The sequence below is a fragment of the Berghia stephanieae genome, chromosome 2 (genome assembly GCF_034508935.2).
Source record: "Berghia stephanieae isolate SIO BIC M18660-M18661 chromosome 2, UCSD_Bste_1.3, whole genome shotgun sequence".
Taxonomy (NCBI): domain Eukaryota; kingdom Metazoa; phylum Mollusca; class Gastropoda; order Nudibranchia; family Aeolidiidae; genus Berghia; species Berghia stephanieae.
In genome coordinates this window covers 11,227,285-11,251,906 of record NC_088361.1, presented here as the reverse complement: position 1 = coordinate 11,251,906, position 24,622 = coordinate 11,227,285, and the positions used below count along the sequence as shown (strand labels likewise).

Below are 24,622 nucleotides of genomic sequence, written 5' to 3'. Positions count from 1 at the left end.
ATGAGGGTCATTCAATTCTATAAGGTCGATATTTGAAGAGCAAGTCTTTTGGCTAAAATTCTAAATACAGGATTTTCCAAGAATGTGGCATTAATAAAACATAAATAAACTCAACCTAAATTTCATAGTTATGAATATAAAGTGTGATGTCTAAAAAACTGGCTCCAGTATCATAAGAAATATGTGCGGCTATGTGGTCTAGTGGTATGACACTCGCTTTCGGATCGGAAGGTTCGAGCCTCGCGCTCGGCGCATAGTTGAGTCCTTGGAAAAGGCTCTTTACTCACATTCTCTCACGGTACTCATGTGTAAAATGAGTACCTGGCCGTTAACAGCGTTGTCTTTGTCCGAACAATTGTAATATCGCCTAACATGCGTCATGTCCCGTCCTTCATGTTAAATGTTGCTTTTGGCCAGGGTCCCCTTGTAAAGCGCTTTGAGCACGTTTAGTGGATATTGCGCTATATAAAAGCTCAATAAAATTTAAAAAAAAAGTTATGAATATAAATTGTGATGTTAAAAAAACTGGCTCCAGTATCATAAGAAATGTAGAACAATTCTTTCGGAGGACTGGATACGTAATACGTTGTGTAATTGATCTTCTATCTAGTTTCAGAGTGATGGCCTCATAATAATTTTTTTTTTAGTCTGAACAAAAACGGGTAGTCAATAAAGATCATCCATCCTTGCTCATTTATTTCCCGTTATCATTTTAAAAAACCTGCCCATGCATCCTGCTAGTAAAAAAATCATTTCACCTTCTGATTAGACACGTAACCTATTCATTATTAGTCCTTCTTCTTCTTCTTCTTCTTCTTCTTCTTCTTCTTCTTCTTCTTCTTCTTCTTCTCCTCCTCCTCCTCCTCCTTCTTCTTCTTCTTCTTCTTCTTCTTCTTCTTCTTCTTCTTCTTCTTCTTCTTCTTCTTCTTCTTCTTCTTCTTCTTCTTCTTCTTCTTCTTCTTCTTCTTCCGTTCAGTCCAAAAAACTTCATCAATGTGAAGACGTCTATGGCCTTCGAAAGTCTGGTTCTTTCAGTCTCCGCCGGTGTGGGGGAGGAGAGACAGTTTGAAGATCTTGCTCAAACACTATATTCCATATTCCCTCAACTGTTCAAATTTATTTAGAATTGATATCTATTTGTATTGAATGTTACAACAACGACCTTTGGGAAAAAAGCCTGGCAGACAATAGAAATAAAAATGTGATGATATGTCTCAATCTAGTCACATGTCCAAGTGACATCAGAAAAAAAATTAAAATTAAAAAAATAAATATCAAAGGTGAAAAATTTATATTACAATATATTGATAACAAAATATAAGTCAATTTTTTTCATTTTCTAGACTAAAATTCTCTTCCTGAAGAACTGGATGCATAAGCACATCCAATGATTTTGTAACCGGAAAAGTAGACGGTGTTACGTCACGACGTCTATGCCATATTCACACTGATATAATATTACAGCCACATTCATCGATCTCTAGTCGTTTTGATGTTATTGTTTTCTTTGTGAAAACGGTTCAATATCATGTCGGGATATAGAATAATTGAAATCCGCCTACGGAAAATGAAATATACTCCAAAATGAGCTACATAGCAAGATCAACGGGGATTAGGTCTGCATCTAAAGCTTGTCGGGGTCTCAATATCCAGACATCTGCCATCTACTCTTGATAGAGATTTTTTAAAGAAATTGGCCAGAAAAATTCGTCCTTTTAAATTATATAGATCGATTTCAATGACCCGCATCTTGGCAATAAAACTCTCAAACCTGAGTCTTGATTGAAGACATTGCCAAGATATGCAAGAACGTGGTATTTTTTGTATTTCGTTTTCAGCCAGTTAACTGCCGAACTCTGGAAAACCGCGGATTTAAATTTTGGCTTGAAAACTCGTCATTCCAAATATAGATCGATTTAAATGACCCTAATCTTTAACAAAAACTCTCAAATCTAGGATCACGCGAGGTATTCCATCAAGTCTCAGGTTTGAGAATTTTTTGGCAAGATGGGGGTCAATTAAATCGATCTAAATTGAAAGGACGAGTTTTCTAGCGAAATTTTTAAATACGTGTTTTTCCAGAGAACTGCAATTATCTGGTTAAAAACAAAATACAAAATGCCATGTTCTTGTAGTGTCTGAATAAAATGTTTTTAGGGTGTAGAAATTGCAGTTTTAAAAAAGTATGGCATTCAAAGGAAATGAAAATGAGGTTTCTGTGTGAAATATCCACGACAAAAAAAAAAAGGCACACTAAATGTGACCCTCAGCCTCAAAATGGTATTAAGTCGAGTTGGTTAAGATATTGAAAATTGAATTTAAAGCCAGAAATACCCGACTTGTGTTGTGTTTGTATGTATTAATTATTGAGGAGAATGGATACCATATTTTCGGGTGCTAATGCCAACAATTTATATTTTTGACCAGTTTAACATTTACTTCGGCTTTTAAGCATATGGTTCGAACCGACATAATACGTTTTGAGACGATGGGTCACAAATGAAAATGACGAAAAAACAATAAAAAAAAGAAAATATAAAAGAAATAAATGGTATCAGATTATCCAAGTACATGGACTGTAAGGTCGATGTTAATAATACTTCTACCACTGCTCCTCCTCCTCCTCCTCCTCCTCCTCCTCCTCCTCCTCTACTACCTACTACTACTACTACTACTACTACTACTACTACTACTACTACTACTACTACTACTACTACTACTACTAACTACTACTACTACTACTACTACTACTACTACTACATACTACTACTACTAACTACTACTACTACTACTACTACTACTACTACTACTACTATACTACTACTACTACTACTACTACTACTACTACTACTACTACTACTACTACTACTACTACTACTACTACTACTACTACTAATAACTACTATAGTACTACTATATAATAATACTACTAATAATAATATAATAATAATAATATATAATAATAATAAATAATAATAATAATATAATAAATAATAATATATAATAAATAATAATAATAATAATAATAATAATAATAATAATAATAATAATAATATAATAATAATAATAATATAATAATAATAATACTATTACTATATACTAATACTACTATATACTACTACTATACTACTACTTATACTACTACTACTACTACTACTACTACTACTACTACTACTATACTACTACTACTACTACTACTACTACTATACTACTACTACTACTACTACTACTACTACTACTACTACTACTACTACTACTACTACTACTACTGCTACTACTGCTACTATACTACTACTACTACTACTACTACTACTACTACTACTACTACTACTACTACTACTACTACTACTACTGCTACTACTCTACTACTACTACTACTACTACTACTACTACTACTACTACTACTACTACTACTACTACTACTACTACCACCACACTATTATTATTATTATTAATAATGATAATAATAATATAATAATAATAATATAATAATAATAATAATAATATAATAATAATAATAATAATAATAATAATAATAATAATAATCATAATAATATAAAATTAATTTATTCTTCAACCATCTCTCTCTCTCTCTCTCTCTCTCTCTTTCTCTCCCTCTCTCTCTCACTCTCTCTCTCTCTCTCTCTCTCCCTCCTCTCTCTCTCTCTCTCTCTCTCTCTCTCTCTCTCTCTCTCTCTCTCTCTCTCTCAATCCATCTCATTCTTACGGTTCCTACTATTAGGTAATGGAATTGTACTGCTGGGCATATGAATAACCGATTTATGATCGCAGAGTGCTTGGTCTTAACGGATGATGAAAGTGGATCATGAGGAAATAATCACTCCCATTCATCATTCAGTACTATCATATCAGTTAACTACTGTACTTTTGAATTACTCATATTTAAAAATTTTGCCAGAAAACTCGTCCTTTAAATTTCGATGGTTTAAATTACCCCCATCTTGGCTAAAACTCTCAAACCTGGGACTTCGTGAAGTCTTCATTAAAGTCCTAGGTTGGAGGGTTTTTAGGTAAGGGTCATTTAAATCGATCAATATTTGAAGGTCGAGTTTTCTGGCCAAATTTTTAATAATGCTTTTTCACAGTACGTCAGTTGACTGGTTAATGCATCAAGGATGCTGCCACTTCATTTATCATGAAATCTCGCAGCCTTCATTGGTTCAAAATCAATTTTCTCTAGCCCACCCATCAACACCTTCAATGATAATCTACCGTATCTATTTTCGCCGCTCTCTTTACAATAAATTTCCCTATTTCAATACAATTCAAAATATTTTTATTTTCACTGCTTTTATCCTAACGAGTTCTCTTTTCCAATAATACTTATAAACATCTGAAAAAAGTGTGGATGAAACAGTACTTGACAAAAAAAAAATTTAATTACAAGAAAACAAAAACCATCCCAAAAACATATGTACAGGATGACCGATTTTTGGATGTATGTTTTTTTTTTTTTTTTTTTTTGGCACTTTTCTTTCTTGCTTTGTCTGGCGCTCTTTCATCCACAGTTTTTAATATGTTTATCTTACACCAGTGCCTGCTCCCTAACTTCTCAATATTACGAGTAATTATAAGTACAGTTCGGTAACTTATTCATCATTGAACCTAACAGTGCACAATTATTACCTTCCATCATTTTATGTTCTTAAAAGAATGATATTATTTTACACATTTGAAGTCTATCGTTATAGTTCTATTTTCAATTATTGTCAGAGTGGGTGTGTATATGGGTATTGGAGTGTGTGTGTGTGAATATTCGTGTGTGTGTGTGTGAGTGTGTTTATGTGTGTGTGTGTGTGTTTATGTGTGTGTGTGTATAAATAATTTTATTCGATGCTGCAGTTGAAATTTGACGGGTGACATTAAATGATGAAACAAACACCAGGAAAAAGTAATAATTCTTTGTATGTGAAACGATACAAATGTAAGGAAGGCGTTCCCGACCTAGAGACACATCGCGCAAACAAAAAGTTACAAGGAGGTACCGCGGAATGGGGTGACTAAGGCCGGTTGAGGTGACTAACACCAGCCCCCAAATGCCCCCCCCCCCACCTCCCTCACCCAGACTGAAATCTATTTAGAAAATAATATGGTAAAATGTACATTATTTGATAGAGTTCACCCTATAGATAGTCTGTGGTTCACCCTTCCCCACACTTTAGAAAAGTATTATCGGACAGTTTATTTCAATGTCAAGGTATATCATATAATGATGTTGGAACAGTGAGTGGCTCCTTATGGACGCGTCTGAAGGGCGATATCTGCCAAATGATGTCGATATTATAGTTATTTAATATGTTTCAATCCACGGGGACATTTCCGAGCTGGTTTTAATCACCCCAACTGGCCCTAATAATAATAATAATAGATAGATAGATAGATAGATAGATAGATAGATAGATAGATAGATAGATAGATAGACAGATAGATAGATAGATAGATGGATAGATAGATAGATAGATGGATGGATGAATGGATGGATGGGTGGATGGATGGATGGGTAGATGGACAGATGGATAGATAGATAGATAGATAGATAGATAGATAGATAGATAGATAGATAGATAGATAGATAGATAGATAGATAGATAGATAGATAGACAGATTGATAGATAGATAGCGATCGAACGATCGATAGATAGATAAAAATATGACGGTACGTAATTGGAGGATAAGTCTTGATAAGTCTTTGTCCAGTTTTCCGTCCATTGTGTTGAAAGCATTGGTCGCCATTTTGAAGAAATATATACGTTAATCAAGGGACTGAACCGTATATGTCAAAAATTAATTCCCTTAGTCTTTACCGCATACTCTCTATTCGACGGTATTCAAATGTCAACAATATGATGAAACAATATTATTTAACATTTCAGATTGTGTCGGTCATGTCGGAAAAAGAACAGAGAAGGCTAATTTTGCTCGCCAAACAGAAATGCTACAAACTAAGCAAGATTAGAGAGAGGGAAAACTTTACAGGTAAATTGGGTTCCAAATAGGATTCAATAGTCTGATGTGACGTCCGCCTAGCAACGAGCAGCTTGGTTCTAAACAAAGAAAATTGGTATTTCTTATTCTCCATGCTGGCTAGAACTTTTTCACATGGCATGTGATCAGAATGTATAAAAGTCAAAACATGATCAGATTTATAATCATTTTCTCCTCTGGATACACTTTTATGTTCGTCGGAGAATTATTCCATAAGGGCGTCCGCCATTGTTCCGATAGTTTAGAACCAGTTACTAAGTTACTATGCGTCATTACGAGGGGAAATAACGTCAGGACTGTTTAATCCTATTGGGTGACTGGCATCACTCCCTTTTTGCATTTGTATTCATGAGACAGTGGTCGCAAAATGCATGTGTTTATCATTCCATCTTTTCAACCCCGCTCCCTATCTTCTTCTTCTTCATCTTCTTCTTCTTCTTCTTCTTCTTCTTCTTCTTCTTCTTCTTCTTCTTCTTCTTCTTCTTCTTCTTCTTCTTCTTCTTCTTCTTCCTCTTCTTCTTCTTCTCCCTTTCTCTTCTTCTTCTTCTTCTTCTTCTTCTTCTTCTTCTTCTTCTTCTTCTTCTTCTTCTTTCTTCTTCTTCTTCTTCTCTCTTCTTCAACCATCATCATCATCATCATCATCATCATCATCATCATCATCATCATCATCCTCATCATCATCATCATCATGATCATCATCATCATCATCATCAGCATCATCATCATCAGCATCATCATCATCATTATCATCGTCACCACCACTACTATCAGCACCACCACCACCACCACCACCATCATGATCATCATCATCATCATCATCATCATCATCATCATCATCATTATCATCATCACAATCATCATCACCAGCATCATCATCATTACCAATATGATCACCATCATCATCATCATCATCACCATCATCATCATCAACATTATCATTGTTATCTTCATCAACATATCACCATTACCAAGCAGAAAAATGTATTTAATTAATTCATCCATTTTGAAATTAGTCAAAGACTAGTTAAGCTGGACAATAAATTGATAGGTATTTATAGCTAAATAAGTTAGTCCTTCACAGCCATTGGGCCCATTTTCATTTGTGACTGACCCATCGTCTCAAAACGTATTATGTCGGTTCGAACCATATGCTGAGTTTATCCCGGTTTCTATAGCGTGAAACGGACACTCGCCTTTAGATAGAACGCTAGTCTATCACAAAGTACTTTTCGCCAAATTTAACAGACGCAGCTACCTATTCACTGCTGGATGAACAGGTTGGGGGGGGGGGGGGGGTGTAAAAAAAAAAAGATCTCGACTCCACCCAGATCGATCTTGGTCCTTTTGCGTATGAAGCGAATGCTCTACCAACTGAACTATCGGGGCCCCCCATTTATAGCTAAGCTGGAAACTAACAAATGACTTGGAAAATTCAGTCAAGGCCAATCTTTAACTCACTCAGTCCTGACATCGACAATCCTGGTATTACTTTTGCTCCATCATTTACTTCTTTCATCTCTCTGAGTAACAAATTATATGCATATTACCATTACTGTCTTTTAATTTCTACATGATTTGTAGTCGAGTCAAACCTTGTACACTCCAATTTAAAACTGAGTAATTTTTTAAGGTCAATCTCTTGTTAGAGTTGGCAGCAGATTGGTAGAGGGTTTGGGTTCAGTGAGTTAATGGGAGAATTACAATAACAATATCTTAACTCTCTCCTTACCGATCCTTTTCAGTATTTTCCCAAAGATGGCAGGCTTACACAGTAGAAAAAATACCTTTTTAGACTCAGACAATCTCTCTACAATGTGCGGCTATGTGGTCTAGTGGTATGACACTCGCTTTCGGATCGGAAGGTCCTGGGTTCGAGCCTCGCTCGGCGCATAGTTGAGTCCTTGGAAAAGACTCTTTACTCACATTCTCTCACCGTACTCAGGTGTAAAATGAGTACCTGGCCGTTAACAGCGTTGTCTTTGTCCGAAAAATTGTAATATCGCCTAACAGGCGTCATGTCTCGTCCTACATGTTAAATGTTGCTGTTGACCATTGACCCCTTGTAAAGCGCATTGAGCACGTTAAGTGGATATTGCGCTATATAAATGCTCATTTATTTTTTTTTTTTATTCTCCCAAAAATGGCAGTCTTACACAGTAGAAAAAATACCTTTTTAGACTCAGACAATCTCTCTACAAAACAACGTTATGTTCTTATTAATTAAACAAAGATCATTCTTCAAAGTGTTTGATGTACAAAATAAATCTGAACAAGAAAAAATGTATATGGTGTCGTGACAAATCTGACGATTTTGCTTTAGGTGGTAGGGAGAGGGTCAAAAACCTATGGCAAATTAATTTGTTGATTATCTTAGCAGTTGCTTGTTGTATCGTTATTGTACATAATTATTGTTAGACAAAATCAATACGTTTAGGACTTTTTCTGCTATCGTTCTTGATCTTCTCCAATAAATTAATTGTGCGGTTATGTGGTCAAGTGGTATGACACTCGCTTGCGGATCGGAAGGTCCTGGTTTCGAGATTCGCGCTCGGCGCATAGTTGAGTCCTTGGAAAAGGCTCTTTACTCACATTCTCTCACCGTAGTCAGGTGTAAAATGAGTACCTGGCCGGTAACAGTCTTGTCTCTGTCCGGAAAAAAAATGTAATATCGCCTGACAGGCGTCATGTTTCGTTCTACATGTTATATGTTGCTTTTTGTCAGGGACCCATTGTAAAGCGCTTTGGGCACATTTAGTGGATTTTGCGCTATATATAAGCTCAATGTTTAAATCTACATTTCAGATGGGAAGTCGTGCCAAGTGACCTGGGACAGCATGCTGTGCTGGGATAGAACACCCGCTAACTCTGTGACGTCACAACCGTGTCCCAACTACGTCAACGGTTTCAATACACACGGTAAGACTATTATACTGTCGTACTCTGGAAAAACTCATCTTTTAGAATTAATTTGGCCAGAAAACTCGTCCTTCAAATATCAATCTTTTTAAGCGACTCTCATTTTAGAATAAAACTCTCAAGCTGGGATTTTGCGAAGTACCATGTTTGAGGGTTTTTTTTTTGTTTTTTTTTTTTTGCCAGAATGAGGGTCATTTAAATCGATCGATATTTGAAGAATGAGTTTTCTGGCCAAATTTTAAAATATGTTTTTTTTTCAGAGTTACACAGAATCGACTCTTGAAAATCATAGAAAAAAATAACATTATTTTATTATCTTCTTTCTCCATCTTTTTATATTTTTCCTTCTTTTCACCACCCCCTCCCTTTTCTCTTATTTACATCGCTATTATAGTTAATCTCCATTCATCGTCATAGTTACCTACCATTGACTAAACATCGATCCGCATCCATTATCATCCTTCTTATAAAAGATACTAAGTGATAACGAGGCCGAGTTGACTTTTTTTTATTATTATTGGTTAAATAATCAAAACATTTTATCTGACATCGAGCGTCATTTCGAAAGTTTGGTATAATACGATCTTTGATTATCCAAATACACGTACATACATACGCGAAGTCCCAGGTTTGAGAGGTTTTTTTCTTCTTGCCAAGATGAGAGTCATCCGTCTTATAAAAGAAGCTAAGTGATAATGAAGCCAAGTTGACTCTTTTTATTATTATTGGTTAAATAATCAAATCATTTTATCTGGCATCGAGAGTTATTTCGAAAGTTTGGTACAATAGGGTCTTTGATATACAAAGCCTACACACGTACATACATACGCGAACTCTTAAATTTAAATTGAACTTTTATATAGCGCAATATTCACGAATCGTGCTCAAAGCGCTTTACAAGGGGTCCCTGACCAACATCAACATTTAAAATGTAGGACGTGACATAACGCCTGCTAGGCGATATTACATTTTTTTTCGGACAGAGACAACGCTGTTAACGGGCGGGTACTATTTTTACACCTGAGTACGGTGAAAGAATATGAGTAAAGGCCTTCTCCTAGGACTCAACTATGCGCCGAGCGAGGTTTAAACCCAGGACCTTCCTATCCGAAAGCGAGTGTCATACCACAAGACCACATAGCCGCAGATTTGAGAGTTTATTGGTTTTTTTTTTTTGCCAAGAAGAGGGTCATTTCAATCGATCGAAATTTGAAGGACGAGTTTTCTGGCCGTACTTTAAAGTATGGGGTTTTTCCAGAGAACGATGAAGAAGGAATTATGAGAGTACAGATATTAATTTGAATATCCAGTCTACAGTTATTCTTGAAAGCTTTTTTTTCCTCCTTCTTTTTCGCTGTTGGATCCCCGTTAATATTATTCATGTCCATGACTCGACGTTCTTGCCCCAGGGTCCAATTATCCTATCGTTCACGATTCAACAGTCTGATGTAACTAAAACGAGAAGACCTCACCGGAAATGTATGTGTGTCTTTGTGTGTGTGTGTGTGGGGGGGGGGGGGGGGGGGGGGGGGAATCAGGACGACATGAGAGGGAATGGAATTTAGAGAAAAATTAATTCAATATATTATTGTTATGAGATTCATCGCGATGTGAGACCAGCATTACTTTATCAAATTAAGTAAAGATAACAGACCAATGGAAGAATGTTTACTTCTCCCCCCCCCCACTCCCCCTCCCCCGCTCCCCGAAGTTGAAAATTCGATATATTAATATGTATGTTGAATTTTTCTAGCCCCGATTTAGGAAAATATATTAATACTTGGATATAAACAAGATAATTGATGTACTGTGGATGGACACTTATTTATTGCAGATCTGTCTACTTGAAATCTCGGAAATCCGTAGTCTTCAAGGGAAAAAAAGTAAAGTTCCTTTAACCCTCTCTTACCAACTAAAGGAAAATCGTCACATTCGTTACGATACAACCAACATTTTTCTTATTCAAATTTCTCTTTGTACATCATAAAATTTAAAGAAAATGAACATTGTGTTGTAGAACATGTTTTGCTAAAGAAATTATTTATCCTAAGAACTTACTGCTATTGTGTTTGAGTGATCAGAAATATATTTTTGTGTTAGTTGGGCGTGAAGTTTTGGGGAAAATCCTGAAAATGGCTGGTGAGGAGAGCGTTAAATAGCTATAGAAATACATAAGTTGCCCTCAGCATGATCCAAAAATGCTCCAATGTCCTGAATATAGGTTCTGAGGAACTAAATTTTTCTTTTCCACAAAGTTTATTGAATCAAAGAAGCGAGTTTGTTCTGTAGCTGGAGCCAAAAATGTTTATTTCTACCAATTTTTCGTAGTACTAGGCAGGCCTGTTATTGGCCAGAAAACACGTCCTTCAAATAGCTATCTTTACAAAAGCCCTCTAATCTGGGGCCTCAAGAAAACTCATCTTTCTACTATTGCCAAGGTCATTTGCGTGGTTATGTGATCTTGTGGCATGACATTTGCCTTCGGATCGGAAGGTCTTGGGTTTGAGTCTCGCTCGGCGCATAGTTGAGTCCCTGGAAAAGGATCTTTACTCACATTCTTTAACGTACTCAGGTGTCAAATGAGTACCTAGCCGTTAGCAGCGTTGTCTCTGTCGAAAAACAAATGTCATATCGCCTAACAGGCGACATGTCTCGTTCTACACTCCATCTGTTTCTGTTGGTCAGGGATGGTTTGTAAAGCGTTTTGAGCACGTTTAGAGGATATTGTTCTATATAAACGCTCAGTTGTTTTAAGTCAGTGGATATTTGAAGGACTTTTCAAAAATACGTGTCTTTGTCCAGAGTATGACAGTTAACTCGTTTAAAATGAACAGATTCTTACTCCCTTGTTCATGGAAGAGATATCTAGAACACGCGAACAAGAGACAGTATGCTCTTGACTAAGAAGCTCACAACATTGCCATCCGGAAGTATAACGGACCAACACACAAAACTCTGTGTAACCATGTACGTTTATAGTATGGTTAATACAGTCAATTAAGTGAGAATTATTGATAAACGCGGATGGCAAAAAATAATGGCAAAGACCTGAGTGACGTCAACTTCATTCTATCTATTTTGAATAAGTTATAGCTCCAGATCTAGAAATATTGTTTCTAGCTGCTTGCTACTCAGAATTTTTAAAAAATATATTGCGTCATTCATCATACTATTACAGATATAGATATGAATTTATATGACTTGGGACAATCTATCTAATTGGTCACGCTGGAAAATGTGTTCAAGATGGCTGACATTGTGAAAAGTTTGACAGGTAGATTGTTGACAATGTTGAAATGCAAAGCAGCAGGATTTACATTGGCTTACTTGACTTTATTGCCGATCGCCTCCTATTCTTCGGACTGGGACGCTTTGGCAGCTTCTCGGATTTGTTGAGTGAGTTCTTTCGTGACCGTCTGCTGCGATGGATCTCAGATGTTCTAAATCCTTTTCGCATCTCAGTTCTTGTGTGTCATAGAGGCGCTTGGGGTCTTTATTTATCGAAGTGTATTCTGCATGTTGTGGTTCTTCCTTCGTGTTTGTTATGTCCGCTTGGTGTAAAGAATAACGCCATTGCCTTATTAGCTGGAATATTTTTGTCTCTCCTTAAAATATGGTCAAATAGTCTCCATCTTGTTTCCAAAATGGGGATTGATAACGGTGTTTTTTTCGCATTTTATGTAGCTACATCTATTTGTTACTTGTTTTGGTTGGGAAGTGGATATTTAGAATTCTCCTGAGCTGTTTCGACTGGAAGGCATCTAGTTTATCTTCTTCGCTTTTTTCGTTAGTACCCATGTTCCACAGTTGTAAATAAGTACTGATTTAACAAGGCTCTTGAATAGTTTTATTTTTGATTTTCTTTTCAGTTTGTTGTTTCTCAGTCATTCGTATGTCAGCTTATTGGGAGCGGCTGTCGAGAGATGTTTCCATCTTTCTACGTCTTCTTTGTCTCCTACTAACGATCCCACTTTTTTTTCGTTCTTTTCCACTTTTGGTCGTCATTGTCAAGTTTCGCAATGTCGGTTTTATCGACTTTTACGAAAGATTGTGTTTCTCTGATGCTTCTTGTACGACTTTTACGTTGAATTCTTTTCTAGTGACGAAATCAATATCATCTGCGAATGCTATTACATTACTTAATCTTATATATACATATATATATATATATATATATATATATATATTATATATATATGTGTGTGTGTGTGTGTATAAATATATTAATTATAAAAACAAAAGCCATGAAATAATAGTGCTCAACTTTTGATAAAAGGAGCTAATGATACTTCAGCTATATAACTATATACCTCTTTTATATATATTTTTTCCAATATATACGATATCTGAGGGCTCACATCCTGCCTTCTCCAATCGGGCGGACAATACAAACACAGACATTCCTTATCGTTGTGTATATCTAGGATATTTTAAGATCCTCGATGTTCAGGTGTCCTTGGTATTGAGTGCATTGCCAAGCTACACCCAACATCACCACAAAGAGGGAAGCCTTATTGACATGCCCGTAGAAGACTTCTTGAGACAGCATCCCAGGAAACTCTGAGAATCAACAAACAAAGATTAACACTCCAAGTTCTGATATAAATAGAACGACTGAAAACAAGAGGACATCATTCAATCAATGAGTTTAATCTAAAATAAATTATAAAATATGTACACACACCCAGAATAAATCTGACACTAGTTTTCTTATCGAATGCAAGTGGGACTTGACCGTTTTATTGATTCATTATTTATTATTACATTTATTTCATTGTGAACATCCTCTGCTCGACAACACACGAGTCAAATAATTAATGGTTGCCTCTATTGCCTTTTTGTAACAGGAACAGGCATATCATCGATAAAGCAGAACTAAATTTCTTTGGTATATAAATACACACACACACACACACACACATATTATATATATACATATATATATATATATATATATATATATATATATATATATATATTGATAGAGGCCCATGTGAGTAACCATTTACTAACAAGCCATGTAAAGCACCCACGGGTCGAGAAATAATATATTATTAGACAATATAATTTAAAAATCAAAATTAAATTTACTTCTTTCTCAAAGTAGCCTTTGCAAGAATTGATGCCCTGTGTGAAATAAAAAGAACATTTAAAGCCGTGTAAAATATTATTTAATTTTTTTTTTGATAAATCTTTCTTTTGTGAACTTATTATCAATAAACAAAAATGAATATAAATAGCTCCAAAAAAAAGAACAAACTACTCAACACGGAACATTTCGGGCTCAAAACCCTTCTTCAGCCAACAAAAACAAACAAACAATAAAGACATAAATACATTACTAAATTACAGATTGATGACAGATAAATTTTATAGAAATTTTCTCCAACTACAGAGGTGACCTACAAAATTCATTTCTCTGTCGTCAATCTGGTTTGAGAGTTTTTGCGAAGATCAGAGTCATTTAAATCGATCGTATATTTGAAGGACGAGTTTTCTGTTTAAACTTATGAATACGAGTCTTTCCAGAGTACGGCAGTCAACTAGCTAATTTGCATAAACAATTACCGCTAAATAGATAGTATGCGCTGGGCTAAGAATCTCACAACGCTGCCACTCTGCAGTATAACGGACCAACACACAATACTATGTGTAACCTTAAACGTTATAGTCTGGTCAATACAGTTTAGTGATAATTACTCATATACGCGGATGGCAAAATTCAATAACAAAGACCCGAGTGACGTCAACTTCATTCTATCTTTAGCGTAAATATCCTAGAAAGCCACATATTCTTACAACTTCTAACAATAGAAATTGAGTTAAAACGTTGTTCTTTCCAGTAAAATTTGTTGACCGATTTCAGTAAAATAAAACTTCCCAAACATTTATTCATCCTATACTAACAAAAAAAAAAAAAAATACACAAAGTAGCGGATATAAAATCTCATGATAACATGAATGATAATTTGGATATTTAAGGATCAATCTCATTTTCTCAACTGAGTAAACAGTCCTTTGAAACAAGTTCATGATGATTAACCGAGAATGCAAGAACTATCTCACGGGCATTTAAAAAATATAACAAACATTTAAGATCAATGCTAAATTGAGATATTGCTACGGATTATAGAATAAGATGATATGAAAATATTCAAGTTATGGGCTTTTAATCACTGGCCAGTTTAAATAAATATTTTTCAGCCTAATTTTACATTTCAAACCCAGCATTCGAAATGTATTGGGTGATAATGATTTTATTTAACGATAACTATTATTCTACTGGCAGAATCTGAACATGAACTACAAGAATTACTGGATGTTGTAGTCAGGAGTAGTGAAAATATGGGACTGGAACTGAATATATCTAAAACAGAATGTATGACGGTATCTAAAAATAATAACCCACCAGCCTGTGTAATAACAAGCAGAGGACAAACAATACAACAAGTTGAATGTTTCAAATATTTAGGCTTCAATGTAACATCCAATGGAAAATCAGATTGTGAAATAAAGAAAAGAATAGGTATGGCGAAGAATGCATTCAACCAGCTGCATACAATTATGAAAAACAGGAATATTAGCATGAAAACAAAAATCAAAGTCCTGGATTGCTATGTACTGTCTGTGCTGCTATATGGTTGTGAGAGCTGGACCATAAACAAGACCATGGTTAAAAGACTGGAGGCAGTGGAAATGTGGTTTTACAGAAGAATGATGAGGGTGTCATGGATGGAAAGGAAAAGAAATGAAGAAATTTTAGAAATGGCAAACAGAAAAAGATCACTGATAACAAAAATCATCAAACGCCAAATGGAATTTTTAGGACACATTATCCGCCACCCTGGTTTGGAAATACTCGCCTTGACTGGAAAGATGAATGGAAAAAGAATAAGAGGAAGACAAAGAATAACGTATTTGAAAGGGATAAGAACTTGGACAGATGAAGCTGAGAAAGGTGGCGCTGCTTTAATAGAATTGGCAAGAGATAGATCAGCTTGGCGGAAGATGACCTCCGACGTCTGCTTCAGATATGGAACTACATGAGATGAGATTATTCTAAAAATGATCATGAGCTATCAATCGATCTTTATTACAAAAAGTGATGACGTAATACACAATTTTATATATATATATATATATATATATGTATATATAATAATAATAATAATAATAATAATAATAATAATAATAATAATAATGATAATAATAATAATAATAATAATAATAATAATAATAATAATAATAATAATAATAATAATAATAATAATAATAATAATAATAATAATAATAGATCTTTATTGTCCATAAATATGGCAATTTGTCATTTAGTTACACTTGTTATAACGTTAAACGATAACTGTAATATGGAACAGATATTTCACTCCTACTTATTTTCTCTCTCTCTCTCTCTCTCTCTCTCTCTCTCTCTCTTTCTCTCTCTCTCTCTCTCTCTCTCTCTCTATATATATATATATATATATATATATATATATATATATATAGAGAGAGAGAGAGAGAGAGAGGCTAGTTAAAGGTCTGCGCAAAAAGTGATGACGTAATTACACAAATAGCCATATCTTAAGGTACAAGAAGAATAATATCATTACTGTTTTAATCATCCGCAGAGCTGGCTACCAAGTCATGTACTAAAAATGGAACATGGTGGGTAAATCCTGATCCGGAAGTAAAACATGAATGGACAAATTTTAGCGATTGTGTCAAGCCAGCAATTGATCTCAGCTTTCATGCCGTAAGTTACTCTTACTTATGATTTGCTTCCACTAAGAGGTACATACAGTCGACGTGCAGGTCTGATAACCCATTTTCTTATGGCGCTCATTGTTGTAATGGAAATAACAAAAGATGACGCAAAAAATTGTCCATTACAACAATGTTAAAATAGGTCCATAAATGGGTTCGGATGTCAGACCTGCATATGTACACGTCGGGTACAGAACTTGCTGGATTTTAGCACGCTCTCCGGAGAAGCCAAAGAAGCGTGCCGGAATCCGTGCTTGTCGAAATCCGATGCTCATGGCTGGAAATTAACGACTTATTCTATATAAAAAGTTTCGGTTACCCAACTACAGCGTGTCGTATTGCTTGAATGCGGCGTGCTTGAATCCAGCGAGTATTTTATAATGTCGTGACAGTTTAGATGCCTAAGATTGTAGTGCCTAAGATTTTAGTGCCTAAGATTATAGTGCCTAAGATTGTAGTCCCTAAGATTGTAGTGCCTAAGATTGTAGTGCCTAATATTGTAATGCCTAAGAATGTAGTTATTATAAAAAAAAAAAAAAAATTAAAAAAATAGACTAGGTTTTATGCCTCGTTTGAGGAAAATCATTTAATTTTCTTAAAGTGGCAAAAGCTAAAAATTCAAACTACATATTTCATTATAGCTTCAAAAGCTATATCTACAAATTATAAAAACAAAAACCATGAAATAATAGTGCTCAACTTTTTGATAAAAGGAGCTATTTATAAAACTATATATATATATATATATATATATATATATATATATATTTATATATATATATTATATAATATATATATATATATAATATCGTTTCAATAAAGAAATGTCGAAGAATGACGTAAAATTACAAACTGGTACTTGTTTTCAGCTTAAAATGTCTATGTGTAAAGCATCCCCCATATTTAACGACTCCAACGTATCTGTTCCAGGATGAAGTTGGTTTTATTATTCCCTCGGGGAACTGTCACCTAAGCACTCAATATTTCTTTTCTATCGTTGATCTTCGGTAAAAGGTTGTAATCGCCCAACATAAGATTTCTCCATTAAGAAATCCCATTTTGGTTCGATATCCGTGGGTATCGGTATCGTAGATGGCGGGTGCCACTCATTTCGTATCCTCAGTTTGGAATGCCTTATCACAGAGTGAGCATTCGTGAAAAAGAATCTTTGTCTATTTTTAAACGCTCGTTTAAAACGTATGTTTCAATTTTAGTAGACGATATGAGAAGCATGATAGGCATCTGTTTTTGTGTTGTGTTGTGTGTGTATGTTTGTGTGTGTGCTTGTGTGTGTGTGTGTGTGCGTATATGTGTGTGCTTGTGTGTGTGTGAATGAGTATGTTTTAGCCAATGTAATTTGTAATTTAAGCGCTTAGAGTCTGGTGTCTTGGAGTTAAAGCGCTATGATATAAGTTTTCAGCATTATTATTATTATTATTATATTATTATTATTATTATTTATTATTATTATTATTATTATTATTATTATTATTATTATTATTATTATATTATTATTATTATTATTATTATTATTATTATATTATTATTATTATTATTATTATTATTATTATCATTATTATTATTATTTATTATTATTATTATTATTATTACTCACTTTTCTTCAATATAAATTTAATTTGCTAAAATTTGCTGACATGTGATTTTGCCATTTCTTGTTGTAATACAACATTGTTATCAGAATGATATACATACTCTTTGAAAGCCTGGGATCGGGATTAGCCATAGTTTTAAAAAAAAATTAAATTAAAAACCCCGCGCATGTATGTAGCACAAAATCTACTAAACGTGCTTAAAGCGAATTACAAGGGGTTCCAAACCAACCAACACTTAACATGTAGGACATGTCGCTAACATGGCGCCTGTCAGTTTATTAGAGCTGAATTTCCGTAGTTTTTTTTTTCTGTGTTGATTAAGATATGGTCAATATATCTACCCGTTTTCCATTTCCAAGAAATACTAGCGGACAGCATATTACTTTTCTTTTAGTGAAGCAACTTCTTAACTGGAATAGGCATTATTTATAAAATAGAAAATAAAATAAAATAAAATGAATGTAAATAAAATATAATAAAATTCCCTGTATTCATATGGGAAATTTGTCTCTAGGGTCAATTCCAAGGGAAGACTGGAATAGCCCAGGCGTCATCCGCAGTGCAGTGTCGCAAATTGAGCAAGGCGAGGTGACTTGCTTAAGGCCACACATCGCAGCGCCTGGTGATCGAACTCGGTACCTTTCGGGTACGAAGCAAAGACCGTAACGCTGAGGCAGAGAGAGATAGATAGATAGATAGATAGATAGATAGAGAGAGAGAGAGAGAGAGAGAGAGAGAGAGAAAGAGAGAGAGAGAGAGAGTAGTGGAAAAGCCATTATCTACTTATTTGGTGGTAAGATTGTTTTTCGACATCACAACAATATTATTTCGTGTCTCTTGGGATCTCTACTGTGAAATCATTTTCCTTCATAAGGACTAAATCATGTCTCTTGAAGCTTATCTGACCGCAATCTTGACCGCGTTTTCCTTGTTTAAATAACACAATCAGTCTGGAGTTTTTTTCTTCAAAAGCAGTATTTTTCGGTTTGATTGTGCTATTGAGTCTATTGATATAGCCACGTAAAAACTAATATTATAGATAGTATACGCTTGACTAAGAAGCTCACAAAATTGCCATCCGGAAATATGTCGGGCAAACACACAAAACTATATGTAACTTTGAACGTTTATAGTCTGGGTAATACAGTTTAGTGAGAATTACTCATAAATGCGGATGGCAAAAAGCAATAACAAAAACCTGAGTGACGTCATCTTCATCCTATCTATACCGTTTTCTAAATAAAGATATCTTGTCATATAAATTTATTGGATGTAAGACGCCGTGTAGCATCGTGGTCTTTGCTTTGTAATCAGCCGATGGGTACAGAGTTCACTTCCCCTCCGCTATGTGTTACCTCGAGTAAGTCACCTCGCCCCAGCTCACTTTTCTGTTTTGCACTGTAGCTGGTATACGTAAAATATTCAAGTTTTCCCTTGGAACAGGCCCCAAAGAGTTTTTCCTCTGTCGGAAATTATTTATCAATTTTGCTATTAATAAATTTATTAGTTAAATTGCTGTGAAGAAAAACTTACAATATAAACCCCAAGAGTTGATAGCATAACTAAGTTTCAACAGTCGTGACATCACTTCCCTCGTAATGACGCATAGTAACTTAATAATTGGTTCTAAACTATCGGAACAATGGCGGACGCCCTTATGAAATACTTCACCGACGAACATAAAAGTGTATCCAAATGAGAAAAACATAATAAATCTGATCATGTTTTGACTTTTATACATTCTGATCACATGACATGTGAAAAAGTTCTAGCCAGCATGGAGAATAAAAAATACCGATTTTCTTTGTTTAGAACCAAGCTGCTCTTTGTTGGGCGGACGTGACATCAGACTATTGAAACCAATCGGGGGCTGTGTGGTTCAGCGGTACGGTCTTTCCTTCGTACCCGAAAGGTACCGCTGCGATGTGTGGCTTTGAGCAAGCCACCCCGCCCTAGCTCAATTAATTTGCGGCGCTGCACTGCGGCTGACGCCAAGGTTACTCTTGTCTTCCCTTGGAATATTCCTTAGAGACAAATTTCCCCTATGGGATGAATAAAGGGAATGTATTTATTATTATTATTAATAATTATAGAAGAAAAAAAATGGACAAATGTTTTTAAAGTTGATATTGTTCCCTCCATAGATAATCTTATTACATAGATAAAACTTCCTCTTTCATGCTCAGAAAAGTGAGTGGAACAGGCACTTATGTTGATAATAACAAGAAATGAAGTGAGTAGGAAAATGCCAGATAGCTCATACGGTAGAGTCACAATCTACCCAGACAGGCGGAGTTGTCGTACCAGTAAGGTCGCGGGTTCGAGCCCTCCATCGCCGCTGCGAAGTTTTTATTCTCTGTTGTCTTCTGGCACTTTCCTACTCCCTTCATTTCTTGTTATTTCTTTCTTCCAGGCTCACGGAGATCAGCTACGACTTCTGTATACAACCGGATACAGTTTTTCCCTTGGTGCTCTCGTCATCGCCATCATCATCATTTTGTGGTCCAAGTATGAGGATTGCTTTTACCAAGGTGTACATATAAGCAGGTCTGAGAACCGAACGCCAAGTATGGGTTTGTTTTAACATTGTTGTAATGGACAAGATTTTGCGTTGGATTGAGAGTATTTCTTTCCATTACAACAGTGAGCCCATAACAATAATTTGGGTTATCAGACCTGCAAATAAGTACACGTCGTTTAATACTGCTTTTGATTTCGGTTTTACAGAATATCAAATAATAATGATAAAATAATAATAATAATAATAATAATAATAATAATAATAATATAATAATAATAATAATAATAATATTAATAATATATATATATAATAATAATTAATAATAATAATAATAATAATAATAATAATAATAATAATAATAATATAATAATTTAATAATAATAATAATAATAATAATAATATAATATAATAATAAAATAAATATAATAATTAATAATAATAATAATATAATAATAATATCTTGGACCATATACTACATTCACCATTTTAAAGATGCCAAATATTGTCTAGATTTGTGTGAATGTGTGTGTTTATGTGAGAGAGAGAGAGAGAGAGAGAGAGAGAGAGAGAGAGAGAGAGAGAGAGAGAGAGAGAGAGAGAGAGAGAGAGAGAGAGAGAGAGAGAGAGAGAGAGAGAGAGAGAGAGAGAGAGAGAGAGAGAGAGAGGAAATTAATAAAATCTGAGATTGAAACCTCTCTTTCTTCTCTCTTAGTTTCGATCTAACAGATAGATCGTTTGTTACAAAAGTGTCCCTTTTTATCATCAGGTTCTTGCTTTGACTATTTCCAGCTCTAGGACACACGATAGAAATCAGATACCTACTCGAAGGAGTGTTGTGAGAATCCATTAATAATAATGAGCTTTTTCGAAGGAAACGACTTTGAAGAACGATGCTATTAAAACTTGACCTTTTATTTAGTGCAATATCCACTAAAAGTGCTCAAAGCGCTTTACAAAGGGTCTCGAACCAACAGCAACACGTAACATGTAGAACGAGACATGACGCCTACTATGTGACAAAACAATTTTTTTTCCGACAGAGACAACGTTGTTAACGACCAGGTACTCATTTTACACCTGAGTACGGTGAGAGAATGTGAGTAAAGAGCCTTTTTCAAGGACTCAACTATGCACTGAGCGAGGTTCGAACCCAGGACCTTCCGATCCGAAAGCGAGTGTCATAGCACAAAACTAAATAGCCGCACTATATTAGTAAAAAATATAATCCGGCACTCTTTTATTAAGAAAGCGGCTTACAGCAGCTTATTTCAGTAAATCAAAGATGTTTATGAAAATTCTAATTGATTGTTTACTCCAACCTGTACTTTGTTTCATGTTATTAAATATGACATGTTTATTGGATTGGTGATGAATTCCCTATAATTCCCCGAAAAGCCTAGAGGCTTAGATTGGTTCATTCCAAGATTCGTCTTAATATATTATATTATTTTTAAAAACCCAAATGCAAATAACTTACTGGGTTTAATTTACATAGGATCTGGTCGGAATGACTTAATGATATATAAAAAAAAAATAGCTGACAAACGGATCGATCCACCGATTTGTATAAAGACAGAGATAAACTCCATTCTTTTAAGCCCTGAAGCTATCAAGACACAATTTTTAATTTATTTAAGAGGAAAAAAACATTTTTAATATATTTATAAAATACATAGATAATGATTCATTTGCTGCGTTTAGATTTTGATCAAAAAGCAAATTAAATGTTTCGAGTTAAAGCATTTCTAGCACACTTTTTGGCTTCTTCCTAGAGCGTGTTAGAATCCAGCGAGTATTGTATAAAGGTCTATCCATTCTTTTCAATAGAACATGTTATGCGTATGCGTTTAAGTAAAATACGCACAACATTCGCCTGCCGGATATAACGTGGCAACACATGCACACAAAACTATTTTTAATCTTAAACCTGTATAGATAGTATGCGCTTGGCTTAGAAGCTCATAACATTGCCATCCAGAAGTATAACGTACTAACACACAAAACTGTGTGTATCCATGAACGTTTATAGTCTGGTTGATACAGTTCAGTGAGCATTACTCATAAACGCGGATGGCAAAAAAACCCAAAAAAACAAAGACTCGCGTGACGTTAACTTCGTTCTATCTATAGGCGCATAATGACAACATCAATCCATTCAAATCTCTCTCTCTCTCTCTCTCTCTCTCTCTCTCTCTCTCTCTCTCTCTTTCTCTTTCTTTCTTTCTCTCTCTCTCTCTCTCTCTCTCTCTCTCTCTTTCTCTTTCTTTCTTTCTCTCTCTCTCTCTCTCTCTCTCTCTCTCTCTCTCTCTCTCTGGCAAAAACAATAACAAAGACCCCATTGACGTCAACTGCATATTATCTATAGCCTGATCGAATTTAGTGAGAACTCATCATAAAAATGGCTGCCCCAAAAGAATAACAAAGAGCTGACTGGCGTCAATTTCGTTCAATCTATAGATCTAAAGACTATGAGTGTAACTGAGCTCTTTGTTATTGTTTTCAGACAGCCATCTTTAATGATTAGTTCTCATTAGATTCTATCAATTGGACTATAGATAGTATGTGCTTGGCTAAGAAGCTCATAACATTGCCATCCGGAAGTATAAGGGACCAACACACAAAACTGTGTGTATCCATGAACGTTTATAATCAGGTTAATACAGTTCAGTGAGCATTACTCATAAACGCGGATGGCAAAAAACAATAATAAAGACCTGAGTGACGTCATTTTCGAACTATCTATAATAAAGGTTTAAGATTACACATAGATTTGTGTGTCGATACGTTATATTAGGCTGGCGGATGTTACGAGTATTGTACTGATACGCAAAGCATCAATAGGCTTCAAATGAGTCTGGAGATCGAGATTAAGGCGATAATATAGATAGAATAAAATTGACGTCACTCGAGTCTTTGTAATTGGTTTTTTTTGGGGGGGGGGGGTTTTCTTTTTTTGCCATCCACGTTTATGAGTAATTCGCACTTAATTGTATTATACAGTCTAGAAAAGTTAATGGTTACACAGAGTTTTGTGTGTTGGTCCGTTATAGTACTTCCGGATGGCAATGTTGTGAGCTTCTGCGGCTATATGGTCTAGTGGTATGACACTCGCTTTCGGATCGGATGGTCCTGGGTTCGAGCCTCGCGCTCGGCGCATATTTGAGTCCTTGGAAAAGGCTCTTTACTCACATTCTCTCACCGTACTCAGGTGTAAAATGAGTATCTGGCCGTTAACAACGTTGTCTTTGTCCGAAAAATTGTAATATCGCCTAACTGGCGTCATGTCCCGTCCTACATGTTAAATGTTAATGTTGACCAGGGACCCCTTGTAAAGGACTTTGAGCACATTTAGTGGATATTGCGCAACATAAGGCTCAATTAAAAAAAAAAAAAGCCAAGCGCACACTATCTATAACATGAATACATTTCTCATTCTTTTTACAGGCGACTTCACTCAAAAAGCAACACCCTTCATATCAACTTATTCCTGGCATTCATACTTCGGGCAGCTGTTTCCTTCCTCAAGGACATCCTATTTGTCGGTAACGTTGGCCTCGCCAAGGACGTGAAGCAAGGAAAGGACAGAATTCTTCAATTTGTGCAGGACGATCCTGTAAGTAAAAAGATATTGTGAGTTGTAATAATAATAATGAAATTCGTTAATTTATTTTGCGCCCAATCCTCCATACAATAAAGTTATAAATAGTGTGCGCTTGGCTAAGAAGATCACAACATTGCCATCCGGAAGTATAACGGACCAACACATAAAACTATGTGTAACCTTATACGTTTATAGTCTGGT

At 35.1% G+C, this 24,622-nt stretch overlaps 1 protein-coding gene across 1 annotated transcript in view; it reads left to right on the top strand.

Moving 5' to 3' along the window:
• The window catches only part of LOC144964300 (growth hormone-releasing hormone receptor-like), an 81,164-nt gene that overhangs the window by 36,494 nt on the left and 20,048 nt on the right, over positions 1–24,622 (top strand). Inside the window, exons 3-7 of the mRNA XM_078898393.1 lie at positions 5,895–5,997; positions 8,809–8,922; positions 16,551–16,675; positions 20,713–20,807; positions 24,265–24,433. Coding sequence (XP_078754519.1) covers positions 5,895–5,997; positions 8,809–8,922; positions 16,551–16,675; positions 20,713–20,807; positions 24,265–24,433 — 606 coding nt within the window. The remainder of the gene's footprint in view (positions 1–5,894; positions 5,998–8,808; positions 8,923–16,550; positions 16,676–20,712; positions 20,808–24,264; positions 24,434–24,622) is intronic.